Genomic DNA, 26,693 nt, shown 5'->3' with positions numbered 1-26,693 from the left:
TTCCTGCACTTTTCATAGCGGTAGTTTGATGATAAGCGATAAATAGTATGCCAAAGCTTTTTTAAAACAATTTTTAGCACTGGGAAATTATCGTGAAATCTCGTTTCTAATAAACACGGTCTTCTTAGGGGTGTCTCTAAATCAGCCCCCCCCCCCCCCCCCACCCACCTACCTTCCCCTGCTTGACCGCCCATTTCTTAGCGTGACGCATGACTAGTAAAACGTGACTGTTCACTGTCAATTGACCGAGGACTATAATACGTCACAAGAATCCACATCAAGATGGCCTCCAGCAAGTACACTGGTATTGTCGAGTCTTGTATCGAGCTAGACAGGCCTATCCAGGCTAAAGTGATAGGCCAGATTCCACCATGGTTGAATGGGACGCTCCTTAGAAACGGCCCAGGGAAGTTTGAATTCGGTGATACCTCGTACAATCACTGGTTCGATGGCCTATCTTTGCTCCACCGCTTCACGATTCATAACGGAGAAGTCGAGTATTTCAACAGGTTTCTCCGCAGTAAGGCCTACGTTGAAAATACGAAGGCGAACCGAATAACTCTCTCTGAATTCGGTACGAATGCGTTACCCGACCCGTGCAAGAACATATTTGATAGGTATTTTTCGTACTATTTTGGAGGTGACGATATTACTGATAACGGCCTGGTGAACGTTGTCGAGATCAAAGAAAAGATGTACGCTGTTACGGAGACACCTTTCCTAACCCAGATCGACCCGCAATCTCTGGATGTTCAGGGCAGGCTGGATGCCAGTAAAGACATGAAAGGTAAGAGTAAAACTTTACGCATTTCTTGGATATAATCGTCTAGCCTGTGTATGAAAATTAGATTATAGGATGATAGCAGGTAGATTAGCATCCCGAATTTTTCTTTAATATTTAACAAGATCACTTCTGTAAGCGAATCTATGGACGTGTAATTTATGAAGGTAATGCTGTAACTCATTTGAACCCATCTCCCTTGACGCCATTCTCCTTGTTGTGTTACGTAACCACCGAAGGTAAATATCCGAATTCCCCCCCTCCCCCTCCTACTTGGGCCAAGAAGATACGCGCTACTTTGAAAATAATGGAATAGAGTCCAGCATGGCTCAGGACAAGGAGATATGTTTATCTCAGTTTTCCATGATGAATCTCCTATAACACTATACACTAAGTGTTTGTGTATACATACCCCTCCCCCCACATTAATGGCTAATCAACCCTTTGCCGTTAACACATTAATGGCTAATCAACCCTTTGCCGTTAACACATAAATGGCTAAAAAACCTTTTTCGTTAACACATTAATGGCTAATAAACCCTTTGCCGTTAACACATTAATTTCTAATAAACCCTTTGCCGTTAACACATTAATGGCTAATAAACCCTTTGCCATTAACACATTAATGGCTAATCAACCCTTTGCCGTTAACACATTAATGGCTAATCAACCCTTTGCCGTTAACACATAAATGGCTAAAAAACCTTTTTCGTTAACACATTAATGGCTAATAAACCCTTTGCCGTTAACACATTAATGGCTAATAAACCCTTTGCCGTTAACACATTAATTTCTAATAAACCCTTTGCCGTTAACACATTAATTTCTAATAAACCCTTTGCCGTTAACACATTAATGGCTAATAAACCCTTTGCCGTTAACACATTAATTTCTAATAAACCCTTTGCCATTCACACATTAATATCTAATAAACCCTTTGCCGTTAACACATTAATGGCTAATAAACCCTTTGCCATTAACACATTAATGGCTAACCAACCCTTTGCCGTTAACACATTAATGGCTAATCAACCCTTTGCCATTAACACATTAATGGCTAAAAAACCTTTTCCGTTAACACATTAATGGCTAATCAACCCTTTGCCGTTAACACATTAATGGCTAATAAACCCTTTGCCATTAACACATTAATGGCTAATAAACCCTTTGCCGTTAACACATTAATTGCTAATAAACCCTTTTCCGTTAACACATTAATGTCTAATAAACCCTTTGCCGTTAACACATTAATGGCTAATAAACCCTTTTCCGTTAACACATTAATGTCTAATAAACCCTTTGCCGTTAACACATTAATGTCTAATAAACCCTTTGCCGTTAACACATTAATGGCTAATAAACCCTTTGCCGTTAACACATTAATTTCTAATAAACCCCTTGCCGTTAACACATTAATGGCTAATAAACCTTTTCCGTTAACACATTAATGGCTAAAAAACCTTTGCCGTTAACACATTAATGGCTAATAAACCCTTTGCCATTAACACATTAATGGCTAATAAACCCTTTGCCGTTAACACATTAATTTCTAATAAACCCTTTGCCATTCACACATTAATGGCTAATAAACCCTTTGCCATAAACACATTAATGTCAAATAAACCCTTTGCCGTTAACACATTAATGGCTAATAAACCCTTTGCCGTTAACACATTAATGGCTAATAAACCCTTTGCCGTTAACACATTAATGGCTAAAAAACCTTTTCCGTTAACACATTAATGGCTAATCAACCCTTTGCCACTAACACATTAATGGCTAATAAACGCTTTGCCGTTAGCGCACTCTGTGAATGATATCCCTTTTGAGCTATGAAATAGAAAAAATATCCAAAGCACTCAAATAAAAACAAACAAAGAAAAATTCAGATGATTTGATAAACCTTTATCTATGTTTCACTACAGATCCCCATCCTCTCCATAGTTCCATAGCTCATCCTCACCAGGAGTCCGATGGCACTTTCTACAACTTTGGCCATACAAGAGGTCGCTTTGCAAAGTTTAACATCTACATGGTCCCACCCAAATCCAAAGAGAACACAACTGAAGACCCTTTCGATGGCGCTAAAGTGCTCTGCTCCATTGACGCGAAAGCCGGCGAGACGTACGTTCACAGCTTTGGCATGACGGAGAACTTCTTCATTCTCCTGGAAAACCCTTACTTCATGAGCGTACCGAAGGTTCTCACGAAGAATGTGTTTGGTTGGGCGTTCTCAAAGTGTCTCTATTGGGACCCTAAATGCCAAACACGCATCCACGTAATGTGTAAAAAGACCGGCGAAGAAATGGCGACGTTTACCACCGACCCTGTGTTCGTATTTCATCACATTAACGCCTTTGAGAACAAAGAAGAGATTGTAGTGGACGTCGTAGGCTACAAAGACACCAAACTCGTCGATGATTTGTATCTGCATGAGCTGAAACGTCGCCTAAAGTCTGAGGATCAAAACGAGGGACGAGTGAGCCTTGGTGAGTTCCGGAGGTACCGTCTACCCATCCCAAACAAAAAAATCCCAAGTACAAACCCCGAGGTACAACATCACGTACCCAAGTTCGAAGTCCTGTATAGTAACCTCGAGCTCCCGCAAATCAACTACGAACGGTGCAACGGTAGAAAATACACTTATGTATTTGCACTGACAGCCGCGAACTCGCCTGTGATGGACACCCTGGTTAAGATCAACACAGTTACCAAGGAAACCAAGACCTGGGGGAACCCTGGCCTGGTCGCCTCCGAGCCTGTGTTCGTGCCGAAACCCGATGCCGAGGATGAAGATGAGGGCGTGGTGCTATCGGCTGTGATTGACGTCGTCAATGGGAACACCTTTCTGTTGCTGCTGGACGGGAAGACGTTTGAAGAGCTGGGTCGGGCGGAAGTATCTGTGATGATGCCCATGAATATTCATGGACGCTTTGTGCCCAAGTCGTAAAGTGCAAAGATACGATTGGAGGGGGAGATGACTCATTCATAGAAAAACAAATATTCCACATGTCTTTTCTATTGTAACAAAAGATAATGGAATAATAAAGAAATCATGCATTATTTACATTGTAGAAATATAATAGGATATTTAACAGGATGAATTTCTTCAAAATCTAAGATTCAAAGAACGCTTACTAATAATAGGAGCACGGTTGAAAACTACACTAAAACATTTCCTGAAATCATTTTATTTTCTGGTGATTTCCCTTGCGTGAGTATGCTAAGGATATTTCGAGTTTTTGAGATGATATACTTTATATGTTTCCAGTAGTATAAAATTCATTTATTCCCAGACATACAAAGCGGAGCTATATCCTCATCGTTTTGCTTTCTGCTTGTCCTGATTATTATTGAGCCATCTCTCCACTTTGTTATTTGGCTCTTGTTCTTTCCAGGTGATGGCCGCGAGGGGCTGGGGAGCAGGAAGTGCTTTTGCTGCGTGGCGCTTGCTGTAGATGTTCGTCTTACTCAGTTTGTGCTCAGCATCCTAGGGAGTAAAGAAAGATTTTTGTAAAGAATATATCATTTTCTAGTAATCATCATAAATTATTGACAAAAATAAGGCATAAAAGGTTGGAAATGGTAATAACTTGTGATTTAGGAAAGCATATAGAGTGTTGAAAAAAATAAGGCATAAAAGTTTGTTGAAAAATAAGGCATAAAAGGTTGGAAATGGTAATAACTTGTGATTTAGGAAAGCATATAGAGTGTTGAACATGGTAATATCTTTAAGTCCAAGATACCAAAAGAGGAACACAAAAAGTAAGCTACAGGGCTCCCTGTGGTGTCACAAAACTCTAATTGTTGATTGGCCGATATAAGAAATAAACGAAGTTCTTTTAGGAATTATTTCAAAGGAGGTTATCCTGATGATTTTATAACAGCTATCTTGATGACCTTTATTCTTGATTTGAGTTCATCGCACTCGTTCACAGTTCCTTGGACCTCGACCTGAAGCTTCTGGTACTTTTTGTTTTCTTTTCTTATTTCTCGAGCAGCTTTCTTGTCCGCTACCACAACTTGCTTGTGCAGGTTCTACAAACGAGTCGATACGCACGCGTTACTTATATTCCGGATACCCTTTTCAAATTGATAGAACACAGGAAACATCCAGCTTTATGAGTGTTGTGGTTCTTACACCAGGTGTTTATCGTTTTGTTATTGGCCCGTACCTCCAACTCCCTGTCCTTGTGTTCAAGTTCTGCTTCCGCTCTTCCCAGTCTCTCCTCTAAGATGGAGCGTCGCGGCAACTTCCGGTCCATAGCCAGAAGCTTTTCATATCGCTTGACCTCGTCGTTGAGATGCAGAATGTCCATGTTCTTTTTTCTAAAAATAGACGCGTGCTTAGATTAGATGCCTTCCTGTCAGATACCTTGTTATAGACGCGTGCTTAGTTAGATGCCTTCCTGTCAGATACCTTGTTATAGACGCGTGCTTAGATTAGATGCCTTCCTGTCAGATACCTTGTTATAGACGCGTGCTTAGATTAGATGTCTTCCTGTCAGATACCTTGTTATAGACGCGTGCTTAGTTAGATGTCTTCCTGTCAGATACCTTGTTATAGACGCGTGCTTAGATTAGATGGCTTACTGTCAGATACCTTGTTATAGACGCGTGCTTAGATTAGATGCCTTCCTGTCAGATACCTCGTTATAGACGCGTGCTTAGATTAGATGCCTTCCTGTCAGATACCTTGTTATAGACGCGTGTTTAGTTAGATGCCTTCCTGTCAGATACCTTGTTATAGACGCGTGCTTAGTTAGATGCCTTCCTGTCAGATACCTCGTTATAGACGCGTGCTTAGATTAGATGTCTTCCTGTCAGATACCTTGTTATAGACGCGTGCTAAGTTAGATTCCTTCCTGTCAGATACCTTGTTATAGACGCGTGCTTAGTTAGATGCCTTCCTGTCAGATACCTTGTTATAGACGCGTGCTTAGATTAGATGCCTTCCTGTCAGATACCTCGTTATACACGCGTGCTTAGTTAGATGCCTTCCTGTCAGATACCTTGTTATAGACGCGTGCTTAGTTAGATGCCTTCCTGTCAGATACCTTGTTATAGACGCGTGCTTAGTTAGATGTCTTCCTGTCAGATACCTCGTTATAGACGCGTGCTTAGTTAGATGCCTTCCTGTCAGATACCTTGTTATAGACGCGTGCTTAGTTAGATGCCTTCCTGTCAGATACCTTGTTATAGACGCGTGCTTAGTTAGATGTCTTCCTGTCAGATACCTCGTTATAGACGCGTGCTTAGTTAGATGCCTTCCTGTCAGATACCTTGTTATAGACGCGTGCTTAGATTAGATGCCTTCCTGTTAGATACCTTGTTATAGACGCGTGTTTAGTTAGATGCCTTCCTGTCAGATACCTTGTTATAGACGCCTGCTTAGATTAGATGCCTTCCTGTCAGATACCTTGTTATAGACGCGTGCTTAGATTAGATGCCTTCCTGTCAGATACCTTGTTATAGACGCGTGTTTAGTTAGATGCCTTCCTGTCAGATACCTTGTTATAGACGCGTGCTTAGATTAGATGCCTTCCTGTCAGATACCTCGTTATAGACGCGTGCTTAGTTAGATGCCTTCCTGTCAGATACCTCGTTATAGACGCGTGCTTAGTTAGATGCCTTCCTGTCAGATACCTCGTTATAGACGCGTGCTTAGTTAGATGTCTTCCTGTCAGATACCTTGTTATAGACGCGTGCTTAGTTAGATGCCTTCCTGTCAGATACCTTGTTATAGACGCGTGCTTAGTTAGGTGCCTTCCTGTCAGATACCTTGTTATAGACGCGTGCTTAGTTAGATGCCTTCCTGTCAGATACCTTGTTATAGACGCCTGCTTAGATTAGATGTCTTCCTGTCAGATACCTCGTTATAGACGCGTGCTTAGATTAGATGCCTTCCTGTCAGATACCTTGTTATAGACGCGTGCTTAGTTAGATGTCTTCCTGCCAGATACCTCGTTATAGACGCGTGCTTAGTTAGATGTCTTCCTGTCAGATACCTTGTTATAGACGCGTGCTTAGATTAGATGCCTTCCTGTCAGATACCTTGTTATAGACGCGTGCTTAGTTAGATGCCTTCCTGTCAGATACCTTGTTATAGACGCGTGCTTAGATTAGATGCCTTCCTGTCAGATACCTTGTTATAGACGCGTGCTTAGTTAGATGTCTTCCTGTCAGATACCTTGTTATAGACGCGTGTTTAGTTAGATGCCTTCCTGTCAGATACCTTGTTATAGACGCGTGCTTAGTTAGATGCCTTCCTGTCAGATACCTTGTTATAGACGCGTGCTTAGTTAGATGCCTTCCTGTCAGATACCTTGTTATAGACGCGTGCTTAGTTAGATGCCTTCCTGTCAGATACCTTGTTATAGACGCGTGTTTAGTTAGATGCCTTCCTGTCAGATACCTTGTTATAGACGCGTGCTTAGATTAGATGCCTTCCTGTCAGATACCTTGTTATAGACGCGTGCTTAGTTAGATGCCTTCCTGTCAGATACCTCGTTATAGACGCGTGCTTAGTTAGATGCCTTCCTGTCAGATACCTTGTTATAGACGCGTGCTTAGATTAGATGTCTTCCTCTCAGATACCTTGTTATAGACGCGTGCTTAGTTAGATGCCTTCCTGTCAGATACCTCGTTATAGACACGTGCTTAGATTAGATGCCTTCCTGTCAGATACCTTGTTTTAGACGCGTGCTTAGTTAGATGTCTTCCTGTCAGATACCTTGTTATAGACGCGTGCTTAGATTAGATGCCTTCCTGTCAGATACCTTGTTATAGACGCGTGCTTAGTTAGATGCCTTCCTGTCAGATACCTTGTTATAGACGCGTGCTTAGTTAGATGCCTTCCTGTCAGATACCTTGTTATAGACGCGTGCTTAGATTAGATGCCTTCCTGTCAGATACCTTGTTATAGACGCGTGCTTAGATTAGATGCCTTCCTGTCAGATACCTTGTTATAGACGCGTGCTTAGTTAGATGCCTTCCTGTCAGATACCTCGTTATAGACGCGTGCTTAGTTAGATGTCTTCCTGTCAGATACCTCGTTATAGACACGTGCTTAGTTAGATGTCTTCCTGTCAGATACCTTGTTATAGACGCGTGTTTAGTTAGATGCCTTCCTGTCAGATACCTCGTTATAGACGCGTGCTTAGTTAGATGCCTTCCTGTCAGATACCTTGTTATAGACGCGTGTTTAGTTAGATGCCTTCCTGTCAGATACCTTGTTATAGACGCGTGCTTAGTTAGATGCCTTCCTGTCAGATACCTTGTTATAGACGCGTGTTTAGTTAGATGCCTTCCTGTCAGATACCTTGTTATAGACGCGTGTTTAGTTAGATGCCTTCCTGTCAGATACCTTGTTATAGACGCGTGCTTAGTTAGATGCCTTCCTGTCAGATACCTTGTTATAGACGCGTGCTTAGTTAGATGCCTTCCTGTCAGATACCTCGTTATAGACGCGTGCTTAAATTAGATGTCTTCCTGTCAGATACCTCGTTATAGACGCGTGCTTAGTTAGATGCCTTCCTGTCAGATACCTCGTTATAGACGCGTGCTTAGTTAGATGTCTTCCTGTCAGATACCTCGTTATAGACACGTGCTTAGATTAGATGCCTTCCTGTCAGATACCTCGTTATAGACGCGTGCTTAGATTAGATGCTTTCCTGTCAGATACCTCGTTATAGACGCGTGCTTAGATTAGATGTCTTCCTGTCAGATACCTTGTTATAGACGCATGCTTAGATTAGATGCCTTCCTGTCAGATACCTCGTTATAGACGCGTGCTTAGATTAGATGCCTTCCTGTCAGATACCTTGTTATAGACGCGTGCTTAAATTAGATGCCTTCCTGTCAGATACCTTGTTATAGACGCGTGCTTAGTTAGATGTCTTCCTGTCAGATACCTTGTTATAGACGCGTGCTTAGATTAGATGCCTTCCTGTCAGATACCTTGTTATAGACGCGTGCTTAGTTAGATGCCTTCCTGTCAGATACCTTGTTATAGACGCGTGCTTAGTTAGATGCCTTCCTGTCAGATACCTTGTTATAGACGCGTGCTTAGATTAGATGCCTTCCTGTCAGATACCTTGTTATAGACGCGTGCTTAAATTAGATGTCTTCCTGTCAGATACCTCGTTATAGACGCGTGCTTAGATTAGATGTCTTCCTGTCAGATACCTCGTTATAGACGCGTGCTTAAATTAGATGTCTTCCTTTCAGATACCTCGTTATAGACGCGTGCTTAGATTAGATGCCTTCCTGTCAGATACCTTGTTATAGACGCGTGCTTAGTTAGATGCCTTCCTGTCAGATACCTTGTTATAGACGCGTGCTTAGATTAGATGCCTTCCTGTCAGATACCTTGTTGTAGACGCGTGCTTAAATTAGATGCATTGAATAGCCCAATTCAGCCCTTGTTATCGTTTTATCCAATATTAAACAAATAATTTAATATTATTTTAATATTAAACAAATAATCCAAGAAATGTCGCACATTTTTGCCCGTTTTTCGCGCGGCAATGCACGTGGTAAAACAATACGTAATAGATAAAATTACCTTTTCACGCAGTTCAAATGAGTGTCTCGCGCTTCTTTGTGCGTAGTTATTTACTACGTACCTGACAGATAGGCTAACGTCCACGCAGCTTGCTTCAGTGTCTCGCGCGTCCTTGCGCGTCACGCGGGCTGTGTTGTTCACCATCTGCACGATCTTACTCATGTCGTTCAACTCGCGATCCTGCAGGCGCTGAAGCTTCTTCAACGCGACGTTCTCTTCTCTTAAGAAAAGGAATGCGGAGTACTTAGAAAAAGGGGTCAAATCAATGGTACCCGGCGAAGGGCGTGCTCCATCTCACCTTAAGCGCTGCGCTTCTTGGTGTAATGTTTGTGCCTCTGCGGTCAAATTCTTGATTTGATGCTCGCCCCGTAACAACGTGTACTGCAGAACTCGCTCCATCTCCTCTCGCACGTTACTTTTGCGGGTTCCCTTAGGCAAAGTCAGAGGCTTGCGTGGCGGCCTATTGTCTGGGAAAGAGAAAGACTCTAGGGGTTGATGTATGTGAGAGTCGTTCAGATTATTAGCCTTACCCGAGGAAAAGAAACTAGAGCCAGTCTATTGCCTGTATGGATTTTATCATAAATTAACAATAATTTAGTGATCATTTCGAAGAAAGATATAGAAATGGTTATTTAACTTGCACTAGGAATTCACTTATATAGAAATGGTTATTTAACTTGCACTAGGAAATCTATTATATAAAAATGGTTATTTAACTTGCACTAGGAATTCATTTATATAGAAATGGTTATTTAACTTGCACTAGGAATTCACTTATATAGAAAAGGTTATTTAACTTGCACTAGGAATTCACTTGGCTTTTTTAGTGAAAAACTCGCGCCATGCTTTTCACCGAAAAACACGTGATTTCCCCGTGTAAACACGTGACTTCGCCGTGTAAACACGTGATTTCTCCGGGTAAACACGTTAATTCCGGGTAAACACGTGATTTCTCCGTGTATGTCGCCTAGCTCTTTACTAACAATTATTTGTTATTGACGCCGGCAGGGTCTTCTGTCTCCTTTTGGGGTTTCGTTGTTGGGCGTGGTTCGTGGAGCGGTACTTATCTGTAAAAATAGTAAAAGTATCGTCATAATTATCTATGATATGTTGTAAAGTATACACCTATTTCAATAAAAACGCAAATACTTGTTCATAAACCAATCGCTCCGTATGGCTGACGCCGTGGCCGTAGATGCCAAATAAAAATGGTTCAAAGGTAGTCCTTCTATCGAATATTACCATAGTACTCGTCCTATTTGGATAGAATGTAGAAAAACATTGATAAATCATGAAACAAGTTTACTTGTCTGCTTCATTCTTATTATCCGTTTTTTCTTCAAAACTACCATTTGTCGTTTTCCAATCGATGTTTGCACTGACGCATTTCTTGAAATAGATGTGTGTTAAACGTGTATGTATGTGGATTAGACATTTGCTTGTCTCTTAATATGCTTAGCATATTTTTATTACTGCAAACGTCGATAATGTCTTAGCGCGATATAATCCTGCGCGCAACCACACTCCTAGGCTACTGCTAAGTTTCTTGTCGTGGTTACGCCAGGCGCAGCGAAACCACTACGGCAAGAAACCGTACGTACGTCCCTCCTCGGCTTTTCACCTTTCGCCCAAAAAAATAAGTTCGAGAAGCGATGTAGAAAAGGCGAAATAGTTCAGTGAGAAAAAAAATGAGCAACAGAGAACGTGGGCAAATACAAAACTTTTTTAGTTGACTGTAAGAGGGCAACATGAAGCGATTCCATCGAAAAAAAAATGGGTTATAACTATTATTTGGTCTTAACAGATTTCTTTTTTTACATAACTTTTTAAATAGTACGGTAATACAACTAGATTCAACTAAGATTCCGGACGTCCGCTAATGATATAACTTGACTAAATTGTAACGAAGGCCCTGCTGTTCTAAAACCGTCAAGCTGTGATAAGTAAATACCGCCTCGAAGAAATTTAAGCATCTATAAAATTGGCGTAAACCGTAAACATGTATCCAGTCTTTTCAATGATTTATCTGGGTTTTCAGACGTGTTTAAAAAGTTTTCGATGCGGGAGGTTTGCATAAGTGTAAACAAAGTCTCCTTGTTTTCCTGACGGGCGCTTTTACAAAACCTGTGATCCCGCGTCAAAAATAATTTGTATTGCGGTTTCTTCCTATTTTTGTTATTTTAGATAAATATGTAATTACGATTATTTTAAAAGCACGCACATAGTTACAGAAGCTTTATCTGAGATATTTGCATACACATGAATTATTTTTACGTTTTTTTTGTAAGGAATAAAAGTGATAAGTAAGTTTTTACTTCAATCTAAAAAAACTCGAGCTGTACGTAGCAATCAAGGCATCTCCTTAGCTATAATATCATTCCTAATCGCCTATCGCTATTGTAAGATAAAAACGTTGCCGATGGTATCAGATCCTATTTAACAATTAGACTACGAAGTCGAGTTTTCTATGGGTCAATATAGTCAACGAGGCGCTTAGCGTAGAGTTGACTATTTGACTAATAGAAAACGAGAACGAGTAGTCTAATTGTTTTAGTATAAATCCGCTCACATACTACCTTCGAAAAAATACGATTTTAATAACTCTCAGTAATAAATAACCGCTTTTGGCGCAAAAACGCCGGCTTTATCGCCACTCACTATCTATGGCTCAATAGATAGTGAGTACGGGAGCCAATCAAATTGCGAGATTCGTGAAAGTATGTTAGTGGATTTATACTGTGTTATGCTCGTGTTATAAGCTGAATGGAAATGTTTTTTTCCAAAAATGTTTTACCAAACATCAAATGAAAGTATTAAAAGATCATGCCACAACTACTTCGATAGAACTTCGTTTTAATTGTTTCACCCTTACTTTGCTAAATATTTGAATGTTAAAAAGTTACCTAATTTCTTTGCTAAATATTTGAATGTTAAAAAACATTACCATATTACTGATGTCATCTCGTGTAGAACAAAAACCGACACGGAGCAAGTGAGTGCCGCAGGTCGGTGTATAATAAAATAATCAATTAAATAAAACGAACTGCACCGAATATTCTTACCAAAAGCAAAGATGTAGGGCAGATGTAAGTCGTTTGTATGAAGTTGTTGGGATTTTGAATTATATTCAAATAGGTTCGCCAAAGAGATGGCCTTTGTGCTATTGATAACTTATGGAGAAAGTTATCAAAAGAGAAAAAAAAAACAATTGTCACGAACTGAAACGACCAGCTCCCCCCCCCTAATTCTCCCCTCCATACCCCGTACACTGACAGCTACAAGACCCCGTCCCACCCCCTTCCCTTAATCCGTCATTTCGCATTTTCAACGAAGTGACCTAAAAACTCATTATGTCGTTGTTACGCGCGAGTTTAATTATGGCTTTATTGTGTATGGAAGAAATATTCAGAATAAACAGCTTACAATAAGCAGGATATTTAATTTTAGGATCAAAGTTACTTGCGTGTGTCAAAGGGAGAAAATAATTTTCTCAAAGGGAGAAACTAATTTGGATGAGAGTAAATTAGGCTAAAAATACATAGAAAAGTATTCAGGGAAACAAGAATATTTTCGAACTAGCGTCAGGTGCTAGAGAGAAAATAAAATTAACTTAATTACATAAAAATTCCCGAAGCCTGTTTTTGTATGACAATGGTACGTTTCTACAGTTCGCTCACTTTCTTTTATCAGTGTACACTCCACTGCAGTAGAATCGCAAATAACCGAACCTATGACAATGGTACGTTTCTACAGTTCGCTCACTTCCTTTCATCATTCATCAGTGTACACTGCACTGCAGTAGAATCGTAAATAACCCTCGATAACGCAACATAACAAATCTCGAGCATTATTTCCCTGGCACTATATAATGAGTTTTTACCCTCGAGAACTCAGATCCGATTGTTTTATTTCGACTCGTATGGCGCGCACTGTGACAATATCATCCCATTGAGCTCAGTTATACTCCTGTCTCTATGGTAACGGCGTACTCCGCTTCTCAGTGGGTTAACATTCAAAGTGTTGCATCCGTTATGTTCTAGATTTCTCTCGCCAACATAAAATAATAAACTAAATAATGTTAAGTCATTTGTACATAATATTTCAAAATCTAAGGTCGACCATTCTTATCAAATATTTATCTTGTTTTGAATTCGTGAATCTGGAAATAAAATTAGTTATTTATCTTACCGTAGTAATTGAGGGGTGAATCTGAGGACTCTTCGCAATCTGAGTGTTCCGTGTGGTGTCTGTTTTGTATTTTCGTCACCTTTTCATGTGTAGGGCCTTCTGAAAGGCTTCTTCCGGGTTCTTTATAGCTTCTTCTTATGTCCTCTAAAATGAGAGCGAATCAATTATTCGTGTCTTCCAAATATTGCACACTGCCTTCATTAACTCCTATGTAACAGAATTCTCAAACAAACTACGACAATTGAACGTCAGAGGACAAACTCTGCTTCCTGATGTAAATTATCACATAAATAACATTTCTTTCATTTGCTTTTTCATTTGAAATTCTATACTCTAAAGAATTAATTGACAGAGGAACGAATAGAACCAGTTAACCAGCGCTAATATAATCAGATCTTGGTTTGACGAGACGTCAATGTTCATTAGAGATCGTCTAATAGCTTTGTGGTTAAAATTCGCGGATATTGAAACGCACTAAGACCTTTTGGCTGTCGCTGTTATTAATACAATGCCTTCAAATGAAAATTCACCTAAACCTGGCATATTTGAAAACCTCGCAAGGAAATTGCGCGCCATTCTTACAAACTCTACATTGGGGAGATTTAATTGTATTGTTTCCCTATACCTTTCCACGTTTGTTTTACTTTCAATTTGAGCACATTACAGAAAGAGATTGTTTAAACCTAAAAAAAACCTCTGCTGATATACAAGTCTAAACATACTGTTATTATTGACATCTCGATATCTATTGTACGGAATTCCCCAACGCTCGTGCTCAGCCCCACTTGACTCCGAATCAGTGTCATCGTACAAAGATCTCTCTGTATCTTCACGAACAGGCCTTCTGGGCTCCGGATCAACTATTGTCACATGCTTCTCTTCTGAAAGAAATAAAAACAGCTCTAATAAGTTTATTCACCAGAAATCAAGTCAAAACTGTAAAGTAACGATGACTTTGTAGTTTGTACAGCAGAGACCATGAATATACCGTGAAATACAGTATGATCCTGCCTTTTATAATGAGTAGCCACCGATTTGCGGGTCTCTAGGAATGGTCTAGAGAGCTAGACCGTTCGAATATAATAACTAAATCGACAAACAACTGATACCTTGCAACATTGCAACAACAAAACTTGACATTTACGCAAAGATAATATAATATTATTTTAATGTTGTAAAGAATTAATTGTGATGCGCGTTTCGCAGCCATAAAAAGTCCAGTACCTTTTAAAGTCTACTTGCGTTACATCAGATTCTATTTTTTCCAAAATTGCACAAAAATATTGTAGGATCCTGAGAAAAAACGTACCTTTTATCTTTCTTGGAAGCTCTTCAGAGGTTTTGCCATCAGCAGTAGGTTGATGCGAGTCTCTATTTTCCTCCCACTCATTCTCCTCTTCTTCCTCGAAATCATCTTCAGAATACTTCACACTATCGACGCTTTTCATTCCTCCATCCTCACCAGCATACCTTCGGTTGCCGTTACTATCTCTGTGTGTATCTACGCTCATCTCTTGGAAGGAACCGCACAATTTTTAGTGGGATCTTACCCTTTGTATTATTGTATTGGGTCTATTATGGTGTGAATAACGCACATGCCGTCCCATTGTCATCCAACTTTCACTCCACAATTAATGCGTAACTTTGAATGGAATTTGGAGGTCACCTCACTTAATCACGATAAATAAATAATGAGTTATGGTTTTGAATGAATAAAGAAGTTATAGGATTTAGAAAAATTAGTAGGTTAGAGAAGAACTTGCATCGATTGATCTAGAAAACTGCGATTATAGCAAAACTACAAAATCATATAAGATGCAAACCAGTATGAAAACTAACCAATAGAAGTTTTGTTGAACCGGGCGGTTTTATTGAATCTGTAAAAGATTATAAATCACTTAAGATCTTGAGATTAGAGACTGCTAACCTAACGTACTCCCGCGTTCTTTCTCTTTTATTTCTAATTAAATTTATCCATTTTTTTAGATTTTCCCTCTTTTGTTTCTTGTTGCACGTTAGAATCACTTTTCTTTTCGCCACGAATACTTTGTATTTTTATGACTGAAAAGTGACGTTTGGAAATTTTTAAAAAAATATCTCGAGCAAAATGTGTTAAATATGAAATGAGAGAATAAATGTCTGGTCCATTTACCTAGCCCTATATTTTATATAAGATGTCTGGTCCATTTACATAGCCCTATATGTTGTATAAGATGTCTGGTCCATTTACCTAACCATATATGTTGTATAAGATGTCTTATCCATTTACCTCGCCCTATATGTTGTTTAATATTGGTGCCCCTCCCCCTTCTCTGCGTGGATAGTTCCCCCTCTCTCTCACGATAGTTCCCCCTCTCTCTCACGATAGTTCCCCCTCTCTCTCACGATAGTTCCCCCTCTCTCTCACGATAGTTCCCCCTCTCTCTCACGATAGTTCCCCCTCTCTCTCACGATAGTTCCCCCTCTCTCTCACGGTAGTCCCCCCTCTCTCTCTCACGATAGTCCCCCCTCTCTCTCACGGTAGTCCCCCCTCTCTCTCACGGTAGTTCCCCTCTCTCTCGCGATAGTCCCCCCTCTCTCTCACGTTAGCCCCCCCTCTCTCTCTCACGATAGTCCCCCCTCTCTCTCACGGTAGTCCCCCCTCTCTCTCACGGTAGTCCCCCCCTCTCTCACGATAGTCCCCCTCTCTCTCACGATAGTTCCCCCTCTCTCTCACGGTAGTCCCCCCTCTCTCTCACGGTAGTCCCCCCTCTCTCTCATGGTAGTCCACCCTCTCTCTCACGGTAGTTCCCCCTCTCTCTCACGGTAATTCCCCCTCTCTCTCACGATAGTCCCCCCTCTCTCTCACGGTAGTCCCCCCTCTCTCTCACGGTAGTCCCCCCCCTCTCTCACGATAGTCCCCCTCTCTCTCACGATAGTTCCCCCTCTCTCTCACGGTAGTCCCCCCTCTCTCTCACGGTAGTCCCCCCTCTCTCTCATGGTAGTCCACCCTCTCTCTCACGGTAGTTCCCCCTCTCTCTCACGGTAGTCCCTCCTCTCTCTCACGATAGTCCCCCCTCTCTATCACGATAGTCCCCCCTCTCTCTCACGATAGTCCCCCCCCCCCCCTCTCTCTCACGGTAGTCCCCCCTCTCTCGCACGGTAGTTCCCCACCCCTCCCTCTTTCGTAAACTCCTTGCCCTGTCCCTGTGCGCATCATCACATTCTCATCTACCTGTTTCTTCGTCGTCTAAGTCTTCCTCCACCAAATCCTCTTCTACGACGTGGGTAGCAGTCGGTGTCACCGTCACTGCGTATCTCTCAACTTCCGTAACACTCGGAAAGCCTTGGTCGTAGTTCACCGCGAAGTAGTACACATCTTTTGTGCTAACGCTCGCTGCCTGGGGCAGCTTCTCTTCGCTTGGTTTGCCAGTTGCCACTTGCGGCTTCCTGTGTCCCTTCGTAATACTCTTGAATAAACGTTTTTTGTTCATATTTTGAAACTGTTTTCTTGGCTACAGAATGTGGGCTTAAAACCTCGCCGACTGAGAAATTCCGTTGATAAAACGCTCAGAGGTTTCTTCGATTGTTTTGTTTGTTTGTTTTATATTAAAAATATTAAAAACGCGAGAGAGAAGTTCAGGATAATTCTGCTATCACGACTGACAAGAGGATTAATTCCTCTTGTAGACAGACACGTGTTTTTCCTTAAGGGTCCGGCACCTTCAAACCGCAGTCACTTGCCGTTGGTTTATTCATAATGTATATTTTTTCTAGCTGCTAAAAACCCTCAATCTTTGTCACTTTTTCCTTTCCTAATTGCCCCGGCTGAAGACCACCTACTCCCTAATGAAGATAATAAGATACCCCAGACCGTACCAACGCTATCGTGATTCCATCGTAGAAGCAGCATTGTCTGGTGTAGGGGAGCTCTTTATAAGGCGCGCATATTTTGGTAAAAGACTCTGTATTACACACAGTTAGAATAGTTAAAGATGTTTCTAAAAAGCCATACTTTAACGATTTTATAGGCACTGTTTGACGCATTTAAGCGCTTTGTAAAGACCCTGTTTTTTAAACTGATTCATCCAATCAGTTATAATCCCCCTCACATATCTATCTAAAGCTTTAAAAGGAGCTTTTATAGTTTCTTGAGAAGCTTTTGTTTTGTTGATGCAAGCAACATATTTTATTTGTTTCTGTTATCACCTTCCACAATAACTTTTTTTCACTGATCGTCAATCACAGTAAATAGTTAAAATTACATAGAAGACTTTTAGATAAATCCAATATCAGTCTCGAAATCTAAATCATTTGGCGGTGTTATCTTATTTGAACTGCATGCAACCTGTAGGTACTTTATGTAAGGTATATTATTGTGTACTTTGGTGTATTCCTATATGGTCACTCCGTCACCGCTATGGATTGCATAGCACGGTCAGCACGTTGGTAGCCTCTGGTGGGAATATGGCGAGGAGGCTGGTGAGGACTCTTGCTGGGCATGCGCCGATCCCTGCCTGAAGACACTGGTACTTCTTAGGGATGTTCACACACAGGTCCGGGCTGGATTGCATGTTGGTAACGAATTTCTGGACGCATCCTTCATCGAGCGCATGCGCACATGCACGATACTGAGAACTCACTGTGGATCTCACTTGAAGACAACAAAACATCGTAAGAGACTGTTGCGGGGAGTACATACCTTTTGACCCCCCCCCCCCTCTAAGTAACGTAGCGACTGAGGAAGAAAACACTAAGGAATGAAAAGGCTGTCGCGCAACGCTAGCTAAATACCCCCTGTTCGCTGTCACATTTGTCCTTTGAGATGAACAAGCGAGGGCTTCGTACAGCTGGATACAGTCTTTTTTAAAAAGAACGTCCAGCCTGACATTTCACCAATTTTTAAGATCATGCTAAGAACATGTCGAAGCTCAGATAGTGGGAAAGTGTTTTTGTTTGTTTGTTAGTGTGATGCGTTCTTAAATGCAGAATAAAATTCTATGCATCAACAACAACCTTAAATATCATGTCCATTGATCATTTTTGTAATTCTTTTCCTAAAAATTTATTGGGTATTTGATTTTTATATACAATAAAATTATTAAGAACATCGTTAAGAACATGTTTATCCTTATGCTTCAAAAATACTCCAAAAATAAGAACTCAACTGAAAATTAGACGTTCTTATAAAAAAGAGTGTATTTTACCTATTGAGCAATCCTCCAAAAAGTTCTGGATTAGCCACTGAATGTCTACTCATACCTTCTATTTTTTTTTTAAGAGCATTCCGCATTGAGAGAGAAATGAAGAGGATATGGGGGGGGAGGTTTGAAAGCTGTAGTGGAAGGGCGCATTGCGCGTATGGCGCTCAAATCCATTTGAATAACAAACTATGGATTAGAACTTTTAGAGAAATATATAGTTCACATACATAAGCGAAGGAACTTTTCACGCTTTGTCAAACTATTATCGTCATCATCGCTGTCATTTTGAATCTGATCACAGTCGTCATCTTCGGAATCTGCAACAAGAAAAATAAAAAGTCTTAATTTCATTCAGTGAATTTTTCGCGACCTGAATATTTCGCGCATATTTAATATTTCGCATTTTCAGGACACATAATTTTGGCTTTTTGGTCAATTAAAAACTGGGGAAAAAGGCCCTCGTGACGCGCGAATTGTCCTTGATTTATGCCCCGGTTTTTTAGACTGGAAGTAATCAAATCTAACGTCACTGTCAGGACATAGTACAAAGGCGCCCCGTTTTTCTAGACCGGAAGTAAACAAGTGTAAGATCACTATCGCGCTAGAAGTACTTTTTACCCGGATAAAGCAATTGGAAGAGGGTCCAGTAGCCCTGCCATCGGCAAACGTTGAGTTTTCGGTCCATGACTATGTAGGAAAGCACCGCCCTACCAAGAGAGCGGACCAGATCTCCACCACAGCCACCCCGCAACCCATCCCGGACACAAAAAGCCAAGTTCTGAAAATAAACAGTCACATAGAATAAAGCCAAGCTTTTATCGGCTAAACCCAGGCCATCACCATCATTATCATCACCACCATCACCATCACCATCACCATATCATCATCACCACCATCACCATCAAAACCATCACCATCACAACCACCATCACCATCTCCATCAACACCACCATCACAATCACCATTACCTTCACCATCAACACCACCATCTCAACGACCATCACCACCACCATCACCATCACCATCAACACCACCATCGCCATCGCCATCACCATCACCACATCACAATCACCATTACTACCACCACCATTACCACCACCACCACCATTATCACCCCCATCACCGTCACCCCCACCATCAACGCCACCATCATCACCACCACCATCACCGCCACCACCACAATCATCTAAGTAATCCCTAATCCAACCTCGATTCCCGCCCCCCCTCCCCCCCCCCCCCCGCCAACAACCCTCCCCCCCCCCCCGCCATTTCATAACCCCATCGTCTTACCTTATCTGCAGTACAGTGCACGTCTAGTTTATTCGTGCTGGTGTTACCAATGAATTCCGAGATATAACTAGTCACACACTTGCTGACGATGGTTTGCTCGCACGGATTGATGGCCTGGGCTCCCGTGGTGATGACACTTATGACTGCAACGGTAATAAGTAAAGCCTGCATCGTGTTTCTAGAGAGGAAATAAAGGTTAAGGAGGTTAGAGAGCAATTACGCGCGTACCCAGGCTAAGGGGGGTGCCTAGTCATAGGTATCTCATGGACATGAAGTACCCAGGCTAAGGGGGTGCGTAGTCATAGGTATCTCATGGAAATGAAGTACCCAGACTAAGGGGGTGCTTAGACATAGGTATCTCATGAAAATGAAGTACCCAGGCTGAGGGGGGGGGGGGGGGGTGCGTAGACATAGGTATCTCATGGACATGGAGTACCCAGGCTAAGGGGGTGCGTAGACATAGGTATCTCATGGACATGAAGTACCCAGGCTAAGGGGGTGCGTAGACATAGGTATCTCATGAAAATGAAGTACCCAGGCTGAGGGGGGGATGCGTAGACATAGGTATCTCATAGACATGAAGTACCCAGGCTAAGGGGGTGCGTAGACATAGGTATCTCATGAAAATGAAGTACCCAGGCTGAGGGGGGGGGGGATGCGTAGACATAGGTATCTCATAGACATGAAGTACCCAGGCTAAGGGGGTGCGTAGACATAGGTATCTCATGAAAATGAAGTACCCAGGCTGAGGGGGGGGGGGGGATGCGCAGACATAGATATCTCATAGACATGAAGTACCCAGGCAAAGGGGGTTGCGTAGTCAACTATTGTTATCACACAAGTGTCACGGGTGCTCTAAGGTTAACCCATCAAATGGTCACAAAAGATGTGTGCACCTGTTTTACTGCAACTCTTCAAGTCTCTGCTTGACGGCCGAGCAACATGAAGAAGCTCGAAACCTCCCCCCCCCCCCCCCCCCATTGCATTGCGCAAATTATTATGCGCAAGTCAACCAAGACATCAGTAAAAGCACAAGTGAGGATATCAAAATCTATTTTTTCCGGGGTCCGGTATCCATCAAATCGCGAGCTCTGATTGGCTCTCGTGAGGTCCGGTATTCTACGATCCGGACCCCGCGATATCGGACCGCTCACCTTCAAAGCTCGAAATAGTGAGTTGATTTGTAAAATGACCATCAAAAACTGGATTTTTACAGCCGAGGTTATAGATCTTTACACTAAAACGGCATTTTTTTTGTCATTTGATCTAGAATCATTGAATGTACGGAAAATCGGCTTCAAACTCCCTGTGTTTTGACAAGTGAGGGATATCAAAATCTATTTTTCCGGGGTCCGGTATCCATCAAATCGCGCGCTCTGATTGGCTCTCGTGAGGTCCGGTATCCTACGATCCAGACCCCGCGATATCGGACCGCTCACCTTCAAAGCTCGAAATAGTGAGTTGATTTGTAAAATGACCATCAAAAACTGGATTTTTACAGCCGAGGTTATAGATCTTTACACTAAAACGGCATTTTTTTTTTGTCATTTGATCTAGAATCATTGAATGAACGGAAAATCGGCTTCAAACTCCCTGTGTTTTGACAATTTCCAAACATAATGATTTTGCGGCGCGCGCGACAATTTCAAGTTTGCTGAAACCTTATTTGGAATTGAAAAAAAACAGCAAATCTTCTCTTCATACGAAGAAAATCGACAAATCACTCTAGGAATTTACCTGCATAACCAGCTTAACGTATTTTTTCAAAGGGAATATATTTTATAGTCTGTGGAGGATTTACAGAAGATACAAGAGTGTTGGCCAAAACCCAGAGAATGTCTTTTTTGGAGGTTCTGTATTTCTGGAGGATTAAAAGAGTTGTGTGGAAATACAAAATGGAGTTTATTGAATGATCATGAGCAAACAAAATCTTCACGAACATCGACGAAGGTCAGAAGCGAAATCTCCCATCGTGCCTGTAAGCCAGTATAAGGTAAACGCCTTCTTTTGGGATTATTCTGAAAGACATGGTATAATTCTCTTTTAATGCTCTTTGCTATGCTTGGCTCGTGACTAGCTCTGTTAATGAAAATAGATAAAAAGTGAATTGAAAAAAATGCAATATGCAAAATGGATTTTCTTCTCTGCCAAATTTGGTATTTCTTCGCAACGTTTTTAACAATAAATTGTGATTAAACCATAGTAACCTTCTTGTGACTATGCCTTGGTCCCTAAGCAGAAATCAACTTTTTGATTATACTTTTAGTTTTGATTGAGCTTACCTGATGTGTGCCTGCTGATGAAGTTGGTATAACCTTGGCAAAACCTCTCGTGAATCGCTCGCAAGCTGAAACCCTCCAACAAAGACACGCAGTTAGCGTACCCCTTCTATGTTATCCCAGCTTGTCTCTCGTGTCAAAACCTATTCTTCGCCGCTTTGGACCAAACCTCTCAGTATGTCAGTAATGAATGGACAGATGGATAGAATAAAATGGAGCGAACAACGAAAGGTCGACACAATATATACCACTAATGTGTCAAATCCTGTTTAGTAAAACAAAATATTGATATCTCTTTCAATAAAAAAATATTGTTATGTTCTAAATAAACACTTAGTTTTTTTTCCTTGTTAAACAAAACCAAATAAAAAAGATTAAAATGTATTTATATACTAGATGTTAATCATGTATTGCAATAATACTGCGATTAGATTAAACTCCCCTGTTATCTGAATTATATCATATTCAGAAAAAATGTGAGAATAAGTGAAACATAGATTAACTACATATCAAAGAAGACGAAAAGAGGGAAAAGAGGGGAAAGGTGAAATAAAAAATGGACCCCATTCATTTCCTTTGTCGTGCCGTGCCTTTTCTTGTTAACACAGGTGGTATGCATAAATCGCACTTTACTGACGCCTTGTCTTTCCGCCCACATAAACGGATACACTTTTATTTTATTTTGTCATAAGAACGTCTGATTTTCTGTTGAGGCTAGGCCGTTTTAATTTTTGGAGCATTATAAGGCTGAAAACATTCTTAAGGATGTTTTTAAATCTTAGTATAAGTATAAAAAATGTTTTTTTTCGAGACTATAACGAAACTGCTTTTAAATCTAATGATTTGAGGAGACAACAATAAAATCTCATCTGGTCGGTATTTCTAGATAATTGACATGAGAGACGATAAGAGTCCCAGAGACCGAAGTTTTATGAAATTGACCTGTCTCTGATGACAACTATTGGAATTGAAAAAGCTATAACATAAAGGTTGACCGTTGACATCTAAAGAATTTGACGGGAGGGGGGGGCATGAAAGCTGGAAATACTCCACCCTTAGCGGGTTATTTTAAGATTTTCAATGCCCTCGGAAGACGCCAAAAACGTTAAAAGGGACCTTGAGCAACGATGACCGAAACGTAGAAGACGACGAAAGAAAACAATGGAATTTGATTCAGAATTCGATAGCAGCACGTGAAAATGCGTTATGTCTAATAAATTTCAGCCCTTTTCCAACAAACCACGACATGGAAAGTCCCATCACGGTCAATTGAGGAGGCGGACGTTTGCACTGTAAACTCATCTAACTACGTTCGCTATTATAGAAATGATGTCCTTTATTTTTATCTGTCTCTGACTATATTGTTTTGCTAATTTTATTGCAATTAAACTGGAGTTGATTTTTAAACGCGAACGCATCTATTTCTATCTCGTTATCCTAGTCGTCGCCTATATTTTACTGCTGCTACCGCTAAATAAAAAGGTGATTAGAAAACGTTTTTAATGAAAATAATATATTTGTGTCTCGTTAACAGACGTTACCGGAAAACAAACAGGAAAAGTGAGCTGCAAGTTGTCAAGATTTTTTCATTCTAGGGAAAACGCGCACAAATTAAAGAAACTGTTGTAACTCTTTTTGGTAAAAAAATTCTGCTCCTTGACGTGAACTAAAGTAGCGTAACAGTGCTACCAGCGATCAACCTCTATTAATCGGTCATCGGACAGCTCCTATAAACCATATGCGCAGGTGGCCCAAGCTCCGTATTTGTGCCAATTGATTTTACGGTAACATTTTACAAAAAACAAAAACAAAGTTAAAAATAAACTGAGCATTGTTTGAATCGGGATTATTTAATAACAAACACAGAAGACGCTTTAATATGGCCAAAGAACGCGCAAAACGTGAACATAAACTACTAAACTACATTTTTTTTCCAGCATGTTATATTTTATTTTTCACTTTTTTTGTTTTTCGTAAAATGTTTACAGTAAGATCAATAAGCACAAATACAGAGCTTTTGGGCTACCTGTGAAGTTAACTGCTCTGTTCGCCACAGGGGAAGGACGAGAAACCGACGGCATGTGCTGTCCTGGATCAGCGCTCGCAACACGACGAATGTTTGTCTTATCTTTACTGACATTAGACTGACAGAACTTCCCGCCAAAACATTAAAAAAAGTGAACCAAAGCTTTCAGAGGGGGGTTCCTTATAAAAATCTGACAACCCCCGTAAAAAAAGGGATTTTTTTATGCCATTGCAGTATCTTCATAGCAAGTTTGTTATCGGATTCGGGTAAAACAAGTTTGACTTATAGATTTGTGACATAACAGAGTGTTTTTGCCTTTCTTAACAAATTCGCTTATGCTTTTTAGCTTTGTCTACAAATAGCCCATCAATTACCAAACGGAAGTAGAAATACCGCCTTTGTGGAAGGTGAGAACGCATCCCCTTGCATCCCCCTGCATCCCCCTGCATCCCCCCTGCATCCCCCTGCACCCCCTGCTTCCCCCCGCATCCCCCTGCATCCCCCTGCATCCCCCCTGCATCCCCCTGCATCCCCCTGCATCCCCCTGCTTCCCCCCGCATCCCCCCGCATCCCCCTGCATCCCCCCGCATTCCACTGCATCCCCCCATCCCCCCGCATCCCCCTGCATCCCCCAGCATCCCCCTGCATCCTCCTGCATCCCCCTGCACCCCCCTGCACCCCCTTTTATCCCCCTGCACCCCCCTGCATCCCCCTGCACCCCCCAGCATCCCCCTGCATCCTCCTGCATTCCCGCATCCCCTGCACCCCCCCGCATCCCCCCGCATCCCCCCGCATCCCCCCGCATCCCCCCTGCATCCCCCCTGCACCCCCTGCATCCCCCTGCATCCCCCCGCATCGCCCTGCATCCCCCTGCACCCCCCTACATCCCCCCTGCATCCCCCCTGCATCCCCCTGCATCCCCCTGCATCCCCCCGCATCCCCCGCATCCCCCCGCATCCCCCTGCATCCCCCTGCACCCCCTGCATCCTCCTGCATCCCCCTGCATCCCCCTGCACCCCCTGCATCCCCTGGCACCCCCCGCATCCCCCTGCATCCTGCTGCATCCCCCTGCACCCCCCTGCATCCCCCTGCACCCCCCTGCATCCCCCCGCATCCCCCCGCATCCCCCTGCATCCTCCTGCATCCCCCTGCACCCCCCCCGCATCCCCCTGCATCCCCCCGCATCCCCCTGCACCCCCCTGCATCCCCCTGCATCCTCCTGCATCCCCCCGCATCCCCCTGCACCCCCCTCGCATCCCCCCGCATCTCCCTGCATCCTCCTGCATCCCCCCGCATCCCCCTGCACCCCCCTGCATCCCCCCGCATCCCCCCGCATCCCCCTGCATCCTCCTGCATCCCCCTGCACCCCCCCCCCCGCATCCCCCTGCTTCCCCTCGCATCCCCCTGCACCCCCCTGCATCCCCCTGCATCCCCCGCATCCCCCTGCACCCCCCTGCATCCCCCCGCATCCCCCCGCATCCCCCTGCATCCTCCTGCATCCCCCCGCATCCCCCTGCACCCCCCTGCATCCCCCCGCATCCCCCCGCATCCCCCTGCATCCCCCCGCATCCCCCTGCATCCCCCTGCACCCCCCAGCATCCCCCTGCATCCTCCTGCATCCCCCCGCATCCCCCTGCATCCCCCCGCATCCCCCTGCATCCCCCCGCATCCCCCTGCATCCCCCTGCATCCCCCCGCATCCCCCTGCATCCCCCTGCATCCCCCCGCACCCCCCTGCATCCCCCCGCATCCCCCTGCATCCCCCTGCATCCCCCTGCATCCCCCCGCATCCCCCCGCATCCCCTGCATCCCCTGGCACCCCCCGCATCCCCCTGCATCCTGCTGCATCCCCCTGCACCCCCCTGCATCCCCCCGCATCCCCCCGCATCCCCCTCCATCCTCCTGCATCCCCCTGCACCCCCCCCCGCATCCCCCTGCATCCCCCTGCATCCCCCCGCATCCCCCTGCATCCCCCTGCACCCCCCAGCATCCCCCTGCATCCTCCTGCATCCCCCCGCATCCCCCTGCATCCCCCCGCATCCCCCTGCATCCCCCTGCATCCCCCTGCATCCCCCCGCATCCCCCTGCATCCCCTGCATCCCCCTGCACCCCCCTGCATCCCCCCGCATCCCCCTGCATCCCCCTGCATCCCCCCGCATCCCCCTGCATCCCCCCGCATCCCCCCGCATCCCCCTGCATCCCCCTGCGTGTTGCGTGTTGCATTTATTACTTCATTCTATATATGACAAGCATATACAAAGAGAATTCATAGAATAGTTGCTTGTTGCGTTACGTGCTGCATTGGTTGACCTTGCTTCTTTATATGAGAAAAACACTCCAGAGCCGTAGCAGGCCATACATGATTGGGGGATGGGGACAAT

At 43.1% G+C, this 26,693-nt stretch overlaps 3 protein-coding genes across 3 annotated transcripts; 1 reads left to right on the top strand and 2 right to left on the bottom strand.

Annotated features, from left to right (window-relative positions):
- Positions 1–240: 240 nt before the first annotated feature.
- On the top strand, positions 241–3,844 carry LOC5516304 (beta,beta-carotene 15,15'-dioxygenase). The gene is made up of 2 exons (XM_001636367.3): positions 241–787; positions 2,707–3,844. Exons 1-2 carry the CDS (start codon positions 283–285, stop codon positions 3,729–3,731), a joined length of 1,530 nt encoding a protein of 509 aa, XP_001636417.2. The 5' UTR covers positions 241–282; the 3' UTR covers positions 3,732–3,844.
- On the bottom strand, positions 3,785–17,039 carry LOC5516292. Its single transcript, XM_001636328.3, has 10 exons — positions 16,750–17,039; positions 14,845–15,048; positions 14,258–14,416; positions 13,536–13,679; positions 10,331–10,414; positions 9,646–9,814; positions 9,409–9,567; positions 4,957–5,110; positions 4,682–4,819; positions 3,785–4,271 (listed from the first exon to the last, which is right to left on the bottom strand). The coding sequence occupies exons 1-10, from the start codon at positions 17,006–17,008 to the stop codon at positions 4,101–4,103; spliced, it is 1,641 nt and encodes a 546-aa protein (XP_001636378.3). The 5' UTR covers positions 17,009–17,039; the 3' UTR covers positions 3,785–4,100.
- Positions 17,040–17,679: 640 nt separating this feature from the next.
- On the bottom strand, positions 17,680–24,065 carry LOC116620384. Its single transcript, XM_032386206.2, has 5 exons — positions 22,291–24,065; positions 20,009–20,186; positions 19,337–19,496; positions 18,946–19,035; positions 17,680–18,168 (listed from the first exon to the last, which is right to left on the bottom strand). Exons 2-5 carry the CDS (start codon positions 20,177–20,179, stop codon positions 17,933–17,935), a joined length of 657 nt encoding a protein of 218 aa, XP_032242097.1. The 5' UTR covers positions 20,180–20,186; positions 22,291–24,065; the 3' UTR covers positions 17,680–17,932.
- Between the last annotated feature and the right edge of the window lie 2,628 nt (positions 24,066–26,693).

The sequence above is a fragment of the Nematostella vectensis genome, chromosome 1, assembly GCF_932526225.1.
Source record: "Nematostella vectensis chromosome 1, jaNemVect1.1, whole genome shotgun sequence".
NCBI lineage: Eukaryota > Metazoa > Cnidaria > Anthozoa > Actiniaria > Edwardsiidae > Nematostella > Nematostella vectensis.
The sequence above is the reverse complement of the archived record's forward strand: the minus strand, read 5'-3'. Positions and strand labels throughout refer to the sequence as shown.

Bases quoted from the DNA above. Each gene is read 5' to 3' on its own strand.
- LOC116620384 (XM_032386206.2), bottom strand. From the start codon at position 20,179: ATGCAGGCTTTACTTATTACCGTTGCAGTCATAAGTGTCATCACCACG. The intron at 19,036-19,336 runs GTAAAAAGTACT...TTCTTGTTGCAG, and splicing joins CTTCCAATTGCTTTATCCGG to ATTCCGAAGATGACGACTGT. The intron at 18,169-18,945 runs GTATGTGAACTA...GTTGTCTTCAAG, and splicing joins TGAAAAGTTCCTTCGCTTAT to TGAGATCCACAGTGAGTTCT.
- LOC5516292 (XM_001636328.3), bottom strand. From the start codon at position 17,008: ATGAACAAAAAACGTTTATTCAAGAGTATTACGAAGGGACACAGGAAG. The intron at 13,680-14,257 runs GTATGTTTAGAC...CTCTCATTTTAG, and splicing joins TCGAGATGTCAATAATAACA to AGGACATAAGAAGAAGCTAT. The intron at 10,415-13,535 runs GTAAGATAAATA...CTATTTTTACAG, and splicing joins TTCACCCCTCAATTACTACG to ATAAGTACCGCTCCACGAAC.
- LOC5516304 (XM_001636367.3), top strand. From the start codon at position 283: ATGGCCTCCAGCAAGTACACTGGTATTGTCGAGTCTTGTATCGAGCTA. The intron at 788-2,706 runs GTAAGAGTAAAA...GTTTCACTACAG, and splicing joins TGCCAGTAAAGACATGAAAG to ATCCCCATCCTCTCCATAGT.